The sequence below is a fragment of the Heptranchias perlo genome, chromosome 16 (genome assembly GCF_035084215.1).
Source record: "Heptranchias perlo isolate sHepPer1 chromosome 16, sHepPer1.hap1, whole genome shotgun sequence".
Taxonomy (NCBI): Eukaryota; Metazoa; Chordata; class Chondrichthyes; order Hexanchiformes; family Hexanchidae; genus Heptranchias; species Heptranchias perlo.
Window position 1 is genome coordinate 17,202,576 of NC_090340.1, and position 12,835 is coordinate 17,215,410.

Genomic DNA, 12,835 nt, shown 5'->3' on the forward strand with positions numbered 1-12,835 from the left:
GAGTAGACTGATGGGGCGGTAATTGGCTGTATTGGATTTGTCCTGCTTTTTTTGGACAGGACATGCCTGGGCAATTTTCCACATTGTCGGGTGGATGCCAGTGTTGTAGCTGTACTGGAACAGCTTGGCTAGAGGCGCGGCTAGTTCTGGAGCACAAGTCTTCAGCACTACAGCCGGGATGTTGTCGGGGCCCATAGCCTTTGCTTTATCCAGTGCACTCAGCCATTTCTTAATATCACGTGGAGTGAATCGAATTGGCTGAAGACTGACTTCTGTGATGGTGGGGATATCGGGAGGAGGCCGAGATGGAACATCCACTCGGCACATCTGGCTGAAGATGGTTGCAAACGCTTCAGCCTTGTCTTTTGCACTCACGTGCTGGACTCCGCCATCATTGAGGATGGGGTTGTTTGCAGAGCCTCCTCCTCCTGTTAGTTGTTTAATTGTCCACCACCATTCACGACTGGATGTGGCAGGACTGCAGAGCTTTGATCTGATCCGTTGGTTGTGGACGGTTATACTCAGGAAGGCTGTGCTGACTAGCTGGGCGACCTTGGCAGACAGTTTGAATGTGGAGCAGCAGGAGCGGAGGCTTCCTAATCGGGATGCATGGCCGCTGAGAGAGGTGTCTGACTCACTGACTACCTACCTGTTTCCTCAGAAGCAGGGTGTGGATTGGGAGCTCGGTGTTGAGGTTGTGAGGTCCGTCCCAGTTTTTGCTTCATGCAGTCTCTTCTTGTGTTTAGTTGGGAGGCTTGGATCTGGCAAAGACGGAAACCTCGATCCGACGGAACAGTGTCACCAGCCAGAGTTCCCACACGTTGCCATACATCTCACCGCAGCAGCTGGGCAACATCCACTACAAATATGATAAGCCCTGCGAGGTGTACAGGTAAGAGTTTGGCTACAGTGACTGCAGCAGGAGAATGAAGAAAGTCATATTCAAACCACACCGGAAGCGGGTGGCATTGTAGCTTTTACTGCCTGAGTGTACGACAGGGCAAATGGAGCAGCGTGTAACAGGGATCGGTGCGTAACAGTGATCGGTGGGTAGTGGGGATCGGTGCATAACAGGGATCATGCCTTATGGGGGATCGGTGCGTAATGGAGGATCGGTGCGTAATTGAGGATCGATGCGTAGTGGATATTGTCGCGTAATGGAGGATTGGTGCATAGCGGGGATCGGTGCGTAATGGGGGATCGGTGCATGGCGGGGATCGTTGCGTAATGGGGGATCGGTGCATAGCGGGGATCGGTGCGTAATGGGGGATCGGTGCATGGCGGGGATCGTTGCGTAATGGGGGATCGGTGCATAGCGGGGATCGGTGCGTAATGGGGGATCGGTGCATGGCGGGGATCGGTGCGTAATGGGGGATCGGTGCATGGCGGGGATCGGTGCGTAATGGGGGATCGGTGCATGGCGGGGATCGTTGCGTAATGGGGGATCGGTGCATGGCGGGGATCGGTGCGTAATGGAGGATCGGTGCATGGCGGGGATCGGTGCGTAATGGGGGATCGGTGCATGGCGGGGATCGGTGCGTAATGGGGGATCGGTGCATTACGCTGATCGGTGCGTAATGGGGGATCGGTGTGTAAAGGGGATCGGTGTGTAAAGGGGATCGGTGTGTAAAGGGGATCAGTGCGGAATGGGGATCGGTGTGTAAAGGGGATCGGTGTGTAAAGGGGATCGGTGTGTAAAGGGGATCGGTGCGGAATGGGGATCGGTGTGTAAAGGGGATCGGTGTGTAAAGGGGATCGGTGTGTAAAGGGGATCGGTGCGGAATGGGGATCGGTGTGTAAAGGGTTATTAGTGGCAATTTTGCATTGAACTATAGCCTGCTGCATAATGATTGACAGCTGATTGATAGGTGCTTGTTCCCTGGTGTTATCTGTTTTTTCCCTTCTTTCAGTTTTGGGATTGTCCTATGGGAGATAGCCACCCGTAAAACACCATTTAAAGGTAAAGAGTAGAATTTTTTGCATCCCACTAATCTTTCCTCCCCTGTTTCACTGGGTGGGCACTGTGGTACGAGGCTCTGTCTGGCACTGGGCAACATCTGATACCCAACGGGTGCTGTTTGGTGCTGAATGCTGGGTGGGTGCTGTTTGGTGCTGTCTTGAGATGAATGCTGTCACGTACTAAATACTGTTTGATGCTGGATGGGTGCTATCTGGCACTGAGTACTGTTTGACACTGTGTGTTGCCTGGATCTGGTGTAGTCTGGGGTGTGCTGTCTGGCAACGAATGGATATTATCTGGTTCGGGGTGCTGTCTCATGCTGCCTGGGTGCTGTCTGGTTCTGGGTGAGTGGTGCCTGCCCCTGAGTACTGTCTTGTAATGGGTGGGTGCTGTCTGGCTCTGGGTGCTGTCTCACAGAGGGTGGGTGCTGTCTCACAGAGGGTGGGTGCTGTCTCACACTGGGTGCCATGCTTTGTTTTGATGCAGACCCTCTTTACTGTTGCTGGGATTGAATCACTGTTTAATGAGTGCATTGCTGCCTGAGCGGTACTGTGTGCAGGAAGGGTGGAGGGTTCATGGTAGCTGGTGCTTGGAGGAGGGGGGTGGCTGCTGGGCAGTGTTAAGAACGAGACAGTAAATGCTGAATTAAAGGTTATGGACAGGATTCCCGAGGGAGAATTACGAGAATAGATTGTCTTGATTGAAGGTTTCAGTTTGACATATAGAGTTGATCCTGTAACAATTGATGTCAAGTGTTGTGCCTCATAACTGACATCCAGTATATAACGTAATCAGCTCCCTTCATCTAGCTCCCCGCATTCAGCTCCGAAGGTCCAGATCCCTGCATCCAATTCCTTCCATTTATCTCCGAGTCCAGCTCCTCCCAGCATCCAGCTCCTTGTGTCCAGTTCTCCCCATTCATCCCCGAGTGCAGCTCCTCCCAGCGTCCAGCTCCTTGTGTCCATTTCTCTCCACTCATCCCCGAGTGCAGCTCCTCCCAGCGTCCAGCTCCTTGTGTCCAGTTCTCCCCATTCATCCCCGAGTGCAGCTCCTCCCAGCGTCCAGCTCCTTGTGTCCAGTTCTCCCCATTCATCCCCGAGTGCAGCTCCTCCCAGCGTCCAGCTCCTTGTGTCCAGTTCTCCCCATTCATCCCCGAGTGCAGCTCCTCCCTGTGTCCAGTCACCTGCGTCCAGCTCCTCCCTGCATCCAGCTCCTTGTGTCCAGTTCTCTCCATTCATTTCTGGGTCCAGCTCCCCCCTGCATTCAGCTTGCCTATTCAGTTCCCTTCATCCAGCTCTCTCCATGCAACTCGGACTCCTCTTCTCTGAGTCCTTCATCGTGCCCCCCTCAGATTCCTGTCAGTCTGTGTGTTTTGTTTTATTGTCACCGCACACCATGGTGGTGTAAATCTGGGCCTTGACATCCTGACTGGCCCCACTGGGTGTTAAATTGAGGCACATAAGATTTATGGAGGGATCCACGTGCGTGAGTTACTCGACAGAGCATGAGGTGGAGGAGGGTCTGGGTGGGTTCATGCTATAAGTACAGATATATTATATAGAGACGGGCGTCCGGTCACACTGAAGTGCAGTCGACAGCCTCTACACCGCCGTGAGTCAGCACAACCGGCTTAAAGTCCACCTTTATTCTCGAGCAGATTGTAGCGATAAGGTCATCTATCAAAAGGTTTGTGAGGAAAGAGTCCGTGAGCCTCTGCCGGATGACTGTCCCGTGGACCTCTGCGAGCTGATCGACGAATGCCGCGCCTTCGACCCCTTTGAGCGGCCGAAAGCTGGAGGTAGGCGGTGCTTTTATAGCTGAACGGGGGGTTGTTGCAGACAGGATGTTGAGTTTGTCTTGCTCATGAACTTGTGTGTACTGTAAAGGTGTGTGCGTTGCCCTATTTCCTGCTCCGGGTAGTAACTACAGGTGTCTCCAGCAGAGATCTGCAGCCCATCTCCTGAAAGGCTTCCCCCGACACCCAGTATACGAGCGGATACAGACAGGTGTGTGTGGGGGTCACCTTGGGTTGCCAACCCTCCAGGATTGGCCTGGAGTCTCCAGGAAATAAAGATCAATCTCACGGACGCGGCTGTCAGAAAAATCATAATGTTTATTTCATTTTCTTTGAACACTTTCGTTCATCAGTTACAGTCTAACGATATTGAAGACGGGGAAAGAGGCTGTCTGACAGACAGTCAGAAATCATCCAGTCGAGTAACGAAAAGTCTGCTCGCTTTCCAATTAGTGTGGGTAAGGCAGTGACTCTAAGGATGGAGGTATCGGGCGGGAGTGTGAGGGGTGGGCGGCAGGAGATCATGTGATGAAACCTCCAGGAATACGTCCAACCAGAGTTGGCAACCCTGGGGTCACCAAACGAAATCTCCCAGGTGAGAACACTCCAAACCAAGCTAAGATTGCTCGGTCGTCTCCGTGAGGTGAAGCATGTTGTGTTGTGAGGGGCTCTGCCTGATTTCCTGGCAGCGAGAGGATGAAACCCCTGAGTGTTTCTCATGTTACTCATCTTGTTCCTGGTACACAGTGGGCGACACACCCTCTCTCCACTTACTTTCAGCTATCGTCGACAGACTGAAGAACATTCTAAAGAGAATTGCCGCAGTAACCAAAGCATCAAGGGACTGAATCCCAGCGTTCCACCTGGTTCCTGTGCTCCACAATCATTGACCAGTTCCAGGCCATTGCATTAACGCAGGCACCCAACAGACTTCACTCAGAATCTGACTCTGTGTAACGTGGATACATTAATGTCTGTGAACGCCAGCCCTCCATACCCATTACAGCAGTTAGCTAATTGCAATAAAGTGCTTCCTACTCTCCAACTGTCTAAGTGTGAGTTCCTTACTGTTCACAGTGCAGTGTTTGCACAAGTACTTGCCTTATCCATTGGATCGTGATTGCTGAGCAACTCAGAGCAACTTATTGATTGCCTATTATTCTATAAATAACCTATCTGAACCCCTCGATTAGATTCCAGCCTGTCACTCACTCCCAGGTATCCATTATTCTATAAATAAACCATCTGAGCCCCTCGATTAGATTCCAGTCTGTCGCTCACTCCCAGGTATCCATTATTCTATAAATAAACCATCTGAGCCCCTCGATTAGATTCCAGTCTGTCGCTCACTCCCAGGTATCCATTATTCTATAAATAAACCATCTGAGCCCCTCGATTAGATTCCAGTCTGTCGCTCACTCCCAGGTATCCATTATTCTATAAATAAACCATCTGAACCCCTCGATTAGATTCCAGCCTGTCACTCACTCCCAGATATCCATTATTCTATAAATAACCCATCTGAACCCCTCGATTAGATTCCAGTCTGTCACTCACTCCCAGGTATCCATTATTCTATAAATAAACCATCTGAGCCCCTCGATTAGATTCCAGTCTGTCGCTCACTCCCAGGTATCCATTATTCTATAAATAAACCATCTGAGCCCCTCGATTAGATTCCAGCCTGTCACTCACTCCCAGGTATCCATTATTCTATATATAAACCATCTGAACCCCTCGATTAGATTCCAGCCTGTAACTCACTCCCAGGTATCCATTATTCTATAAATAAACCATCTGAGCCCCTCGATTAGATTCCAGCCTGTCACTCACTCCCAGGTATCCATTATTCTATAAATAAACCATCTGAACCCCTCGATGAGATTCCAGCCTGTCACTCACTCCCAGGTATCCATTATTCTATAAATAAACCATCTGAACCCCTCGATTAGATTCCAGTCTGTCACTCACTCCCAGGTATCCATTATTCTATAAATAAACCATCTGAGCCCCTCGATTAGATTCCAGCCTGTCACTCACTCCCAGGTATCCATTATTCTATAAATAAACCATCTGAACCCCTCGATTAGATTCCAGCCTGTCACTCACTCCCAGGTATCCATTATTCTATAAATAAACCATCTGAGCCCCTCGATTAGATTCCAGCCTGTAACTCACTCCCAGGTATCCATTATTCTATATATAAACCATCTGAACCCCTCGATTAGATTCCAGTCTGTCACTCACTCCCAGGTATCCATTATTCTATATATAAACCATCTGAACCCCTCGATTAGATTCCAGCCTGTCACTCACTCCCAGGTATCCATTATTCTATAAATAAACCATCTGAACCCCTCGATTAGATTCCAGCCTGTCACTCACTCCCAGGTATCCATTATTCTATATATAAACCATCTGAGCCCCTCGATTAGATTCCAGCCTGTCACTCACTCCCAGGTATCCATTATTCTATAAATAAACCATCTGAGCCCCTCGATTAGATTCCAGCCTGTCACTCACTCCCAGGTATCCATTATTCTATAAATAAACCATCTGAACCCCTCGATGAGATTCCAGCCTGTCACTCACTCCCAGGTATCCATTATTCTATAAATAAACCATCTGAACCCCTCGATTAGATTCCAGTCTGTCGCTCACTCCCAGGTATCCATTATTCTATAAATAAACCATCTGAGCCCCTCGATTAGATTCCAGCCTGTCACTCACTCCCAGGTATCCATTATTCTATAAATAAACCATCTGAACCCCTCGATTAGATTCCAGCCTGTCACTCACTCCCAGGTATCCATTATTCTATAAATAAACCATCTGAACCCCTCGATTAGATTCCAGCCTGTAACTCACTCCCAGGTATCCATTATTCTATATATAAACCATCTGAACCCCTCGATTAGATTCCAGTCTGTCACTCACTCCCAGGTATCCATTATTCTATAAATAAACCATCTGAACCCCTCGATTAGATTCCAGTCTGTCACTCACTCCCAGGTATCCATTATTCTATAAATAAACCATCTGAACCCCTCGATTAGATTCCAGCCTGTCACTCACTCCCAGGTATCCATTATTCTATAAATAAACCATCTGAACCCCTCGATTAGATTCCAGTCTGTCACTCACTCCCAGGTATCCATTATTCTATAAATAAACCATCTGAGCCCCTCGATTAGATTCCAGTCTGTCACTCACTCCCAGGTATCCATTATTCTATATATAAACTATCTGAACCCCTCGATTAGATTCCAGCCTGTCACTCACTCCCAGGTATCCATTATTCTATATATAAACCACCTGAACCCTTCGATTAGATTCCAGCCTGTCGCTCACTCCCAGGTATCCATTATTCTATATATAAACCATCTGAGCCCCTCGATTAGATTCCAGTCTGTCACTCACTCCCAGGTATCCATTATTCTATAAATAAACCATCTGAGCCCCTCGATTAGATTCCAGCCTGTCACTCACTCCCAGGTATCCATTATTCTATAAATAACCCATCTGAACCCCTCGATTAGATTCCAGCCTGTCGCTCACTCCCAGGTATCCATTATTCTATAAATAAACCATCTGAGCCCCTCGATTAGATTCCAGCCTGTCACTCACTCCCAGGTATCCATTATTCTATAAATAAACCATCTGAACCCCTCGATTAGATTCCAGTCTGTCGCTCACTCCCGGGTATCCATTATTCTATATATAAACCACCTGAACCCCTCGATTAGATTCCAGTCTGTCGCTCACTCCCAGGTATCCATTATTCTATAAATAAACCATCTGAACCCCTCGATTAGATTCCAGCCTGTCACTCACTCCCAGGTATCCATTATTCTATAAATAAACCATCTGAACCCCTCGATTAGATTCCAGTCTGTCGCTCACTCCCGGGTATCCATTATTCTATATATAAACCACCTGAACCCCTCGATTAGATTCCAGTCTGTCGCTCACTCCCAGGTATCCATTATTCTATAAATAAACCATCTGAACCCCTCGATTAGATTCCAGCCTGTCACTCACTCCCAGGTATCCATTATTCTATATATAAACCATCTGAGCCCCTCGATTAGATTCCAGCCTGTCACTCACTCCCAGGTATCCATTATTCTATAAATAAACCATTCTGAACCCCTCGATTAGATTCCAGTCTGTCGCTCACTCCCAGGTATCCATTATTCTATAAATAAACCATCTGAGCCCCTCGATTAGATTCCAGCCTGTCACTCACTCCCAGGTATCCATTATTCTATAAATAAACCATCTGAACCCCTCGATTAGATTCCAGCCTGTCACTCACTCCCAGGTATCCATTATTCTATAAATAAACCATCTGAGCCCCTCGATTAGATTCCAGCCTGTCACTCACTCCCAGGTATCCATTATTCTATAAATAAACCATCTGAGCCCCTCGATTAGATTCCAGCCTGTCACTCACTCCCAGATATCCATTATTCTATAAATAAACCACCTGAACCCCTCGATTAGATTCCAGCCTGTCACTCACTCCCAGGTATCCATTATTCTATATATAAACCATCTGAGCCCCTCGATTAGATTCCAGCCTGTCACTCACTCCCAGGTATCCATTATTCTATAAATAAACCATCTGAGCCCCTCGATTAGATTCCAGCCTGTCACTCACTCCCAGGTATCCATTATTCTATAAATAAACCATCTGAGCCCCTCGATTAGATTCCAGCCTGTCACTCACTCCCAGGTATCCATTATTCTATAAATAAACCATCTGAACCCCTCGATTAGATTCCAGTCTGTCACTCACTCCCAGGTATCCATTATTCTATAAATAAACCATCTGAACCCCTCGATTAGATTCCAGCCTGTCACTCACTCCCAGGTATCCATTATTCTATAAATAAACCATCTGAGCCCCTCGATTAGATTCCAGCCTGTCACTCACTCCCAGGTATCCATTATTCTATAAATAAACCATCTGAACCCCTCGATTAGATTCCAGTCTGTCACTCACTCCCAGGTATCCATTATTCTATATATAAACCATCTGAACCCCTCGATTAGATTCCAGTCTGTCGCTCACTCCCAGGTATCCATTATTCTATAAATAAACCATCTGAACCCCTCGATTAGATTCCAGCCTGTCACTCACTCCCAGGTATCCATTATTCTATAAATAAACCATCTGAACCCCTCGATTAGATTCCAGCCTGTAACTCACTCCCAGGTATCCATTATTCTATATATAAACCATCTGAACCCCTCGATTAGATTCCAGTCTGTCACTCACTCCCAGGTATCCATTATTCTATAAATAAACCATCTGAACCCCTCGATTAGATTCCAGCCTGTCACTCACTCCCAGGTATCCATTATTCTATAAATAAACCATCTGAACCCCTCGATTAGATTCCAGCCTGTCACTCACTCCCAGGTATCCATTATTCTATATATAAACTATCTGAACCCCTCGATTAGATTCCAGCCTGTCACTCACTCCCAGGTATCCATTATTCTATATATAAACCACCTGAACCCCTCGATTAGATTCCAGCCTGTCGCTCACTCCCAGGTATCCATTATTCTATATATAAACCATCTGAGCCCCTCGATTAGATTCCAGTCTGTCACTCACTCCCAGGTATCCATTATTCTATAAATAAACCATCTGAGCCCCTCGATTAGATTCCAGCCTGTCACTCACTCCCAGGTATCCATTATTCTATAAATAACCCATCTGAACCCCTCGATTAGATTCCAGCCTGTCGCTCACTCCCAGGTATCCATTATTCTATAAATAAACCATCTGAGCCCCTCGATTAGATTCCAGCCTGTCACTCACTCCCAGGTATCCATTATTCTATAAATAAACCATCTGAACCCCTCGATTAGATTCCAGTCTGTCGCTCACTCCCGGGTATCCATTATTCTATATATAAACCACCTGAACCCCTCGATTAGATTCCAGTCTGTCGCTCACTCCCAGGTATCCATTATTCTATAAATAAACCATCTGAACCCCTCGATTAGATTCCAGCCTGTCACTCACTCCCAGGTATCCATTATTCTATAAATAAACCATCTGAACCCCTCGATTAGATTCCAGTCTGTCGCTCACTCCCGGGTATCCATTATTCTATATATAAACCACCTGAACCCCTCGATTAGATTCCAGTCTGTCGCTCACTCCCAGGTATCCATTATTCTATAAATAAACCATCTGAACCCCTCGATTAGATTCCAGCCTGTCACTCACTCCCAGGTATCCATTATTCTATATATAAACCATCTGAGCCCCTCGATTAGATTCCAGCCTGTCACTCACTCCCAGGTATCCATTATTCTATAAATAAACCATCTGAACCCCTCGATTAGATTCCAGTCTGTCGCTCACTCCCAGGTATCCATTATTCTATAAATAAACCATCTGAGCCCCTCGATTAGATTCCAGCCTGTCACTCACTCCCAGGTATCCATTATTCTATAAATAAACCATCTGAACCCCTCGATTAGATTCCAGCCTGTCACTCACTCCCAGGTATCCATTATTCTATAAATAAACCATCTGAGCCCCTCGATTAGATTCCAGCCTGTCACTCACTCCCAGGTATCCATTATTCTATAAATAAACCATCTGAGCCCCTCGATTAGATTCCAGCCTGTCACTCACTCCCAGATATCCATTATTCTATAAATAAACCACCTGAACCCCTCGATTAGATTCCAGCCTGTCACTCACTCCCAGGTATCCATTATTCTATATATAAACCATCTGAGCCCCTCGATTAGATTCCAGCCTGTCACTCACTCCCAGGTATCCATTATTCTATAAATAAACCATCTGAACCCCTCGATTAGATTCCAGCCTGTCACTCACTCCCAGGTATCCATTATTCTATAAATAAACCATCTGAGCCCCTCGATTAGATTCCAGCCTGTCACTCACTCCCAGGTATCCATTATTCTATATATAAACCATCTGAACCCCTCGATTAGATTCCAGCCTGTCACTCACTCCCTGGTATCCATTATTCTATAAATAAACCATCTGAGCCCCTCGATTAGATTCCAGCCTGTCACTCACTCCCAGATATCCATTATTCTATAAATAAACCACCTGAACCCCTCGATTAGATTCCAGCCTGTCACTCACTCCCAGGTATCCATTATTCTATATATAAACCATCTGAACCCCTCGATTAGATTCCAGCCTGTCACTCACTCCCAGGTATCCATTATTCTATATATAAACCATCTGAGCCCCTCGATTAGATTCCAGCCTGTCACTCACTCCCAGGTATCCATTATTCTATAAATAAACCATCTGAACCCCTCGATTAGATTCCAGCCTGTCACTCACTCCCAGGTATCCATTATTCTATAAATAAACCATCTGAACCCCTCGATTAGATTCCAGCCTGTCACTCACTCCCAGGTATCCATTATTCTATATATAAACTATCTGAACCCCTCGATTAGATTCCAGCCTGTCATTCACTCCAGGTCTGAAGCATTGTCTCCTAATCTGAATAAGTAGAAAACAACAAATTTGAAAAGTAGCAAACCACCTGGCTGAAAACCCAGCCTCTACTCTTCTGTTAGTTTGGTTGTAAGATTGTTTTATTAGCAGTGCCTCCTCCTCAGACTGCAGGGGCCAGCATATGTCTTGGTGTCACTGGGCTAAAATAGGCCCGGCTGGAAATCCCGACTGACGGCCTCTCTCCCACGGTCTTGCCTGTGCCCGGGTGGGCCTGGAGAGGGCTCACATGGTGCCCACCAGCACGCACGAGGCCTTCTGCAACTGGTGGGCAGCGCAGAATGTTAACTATTATTAACAAAATCAGCCAGATTTTGATTCAGTTTCTGTTTTTATTTTAGTTTGGGTGGACCATTTGTGCATTAGTGGTGACCTCATTAGGTGGGCACTTGTCGTGATGTTTTAGTCCTGTGGCACTGGGTTAGCCCAGTGGTCACACTGCTGGTCCAGTCCAAAATAGTCCTGGCTGGAAACCTTTGGACTGAAGTGCATCTGTAACTCTGAAACTTGGCCCTGAAGTGGATCACACTGAAATGATTAAAATTAATTTATTTCTGTAAAACATGTATCCAGATGCAGTAAAGGTGCAAACTTGCGACCTTCACTCAAATTTCTCCCCTCCCTCTCAAGATGCTAAGGGCTTGCTAAGATATAGATCACAACTCACTCAAGTGACAGTGAAAGTCAGTCAGCTGCTCGATCAGTGGGTGTATTACAGCTGAACCCTATCTTGTCCATACTTGATGTCCACACACATTGAGTGTCTAGCCAGGTTCAGGAACACTGAGACCAATTGTAGAGGCCATACCACAACAGGGTCAAGATCAGTGTATTAGCACACACCAGGAATTGAACCTGGGACCCTCCTGGTCTAGCATTACTCATTTCTACAGCAGGCAGTACACTTATTAGGGGTGCTATACTGGAGTGTATTGCAGTGCTCTCCACATGGTGTTAGGTGCGTTTGCTTAGCTGTTCTCTTCATGGGTTGTGTCTACCTGGTGCTGAGTGCTCTTTGGAAGGGGCCAGAAGCCTGTCCTCATCACAGACCTCAATCAGGGAGCAGCCAATGGAAGTTACTAGAGGGGCACTAGGACCCAGAGAGTCTGGAAATTCCCATGACTTCTGAGCGACTCTACTGGAGAATTCCCTTTGGGATTTCAGGGAAATCTGGTGAAGGAAGGGAAATAATGAGTCAGGAGGGGAGCAGTGCCAATTAACAGAAAAACTGCATGGAACCGTGGAAGGGCGGCCAGCCTGGACCCAGGAGCAGAGCAGCAGGATCGCAGACAAGGTAAAAACTTAACCTTCCTGTACTTTTAAGGTGTCAGCCGAGGCTCAGTAGGAGCACTCTCGCCTTTGAGTCAGAAAGTGGTGGGACGCCCTGAGGTTGTGAAAGGCTCGATATAAATGTAGCTTTCTTGGCGCTGGAAGAACAGGGTTGAATATTCAGCCGACAATCACTGTCTACACCTTCATAAGAAGAACGATCGCTTGGCAAGATTGCTCCAGGAACAGCTGCTGCTTCTGAAGTTGCAATCTGGCAATA

The 12,835-nt window shown here is 47.0% G+C and overlaps 2 protein-coding genes across 4 annotated transcripts in view; both read left to right on the forward strand.

Moving 5' to 3' along the window:
* Nucleotides 1–4,800, forward strand: part of LOC137333270 (mixed lineage kinase domain-like protein) — a 37,612-nt gene extending 32,812 nt beyond the window's left edge. For all 3 annotated transcript variants that reach the window (XM_067997434.1, XM_067997433.1, XM_067997435.1), the window contains exons 8-11: nt 747–892; nt 1,911–1,960; nt 3,618–3,758; nt 4,536–4,800. In XM_067997434.1, coding sequence (XP_067853535.1) covers nt 747–892; nt 1,911–1,960; nt 3,618–3,758; nt 4,536–4,603 — 405 coding nt within the window. In that variant the 3' untranslated portion in view covers nt 4,604–4,800. The remainder of the gene's footprint in view (nt 1–746; nt 893–1,910; nt 1,961–3,617; nt 3,759–4,535) is intronic.
* A 7,655-nt stretch (nt 4,801–12,455) lies between these two features.
* Nucleotides 12,456–12,835, forward strand: part of LOC137333517 (mixed lineage kinase domain-like protein) — a 38,810-nt gene continuing 38,430 nt past the window's right edge. The window contains exon 1 of the mRNA XM_067997708.1: nt 12,456–12,580. The gene's annotated coding sequence lies outside the window, so the exon portion shown is untranslated. The remainder of the gene's footprint in view (nt 12,581–12,835) is intronic.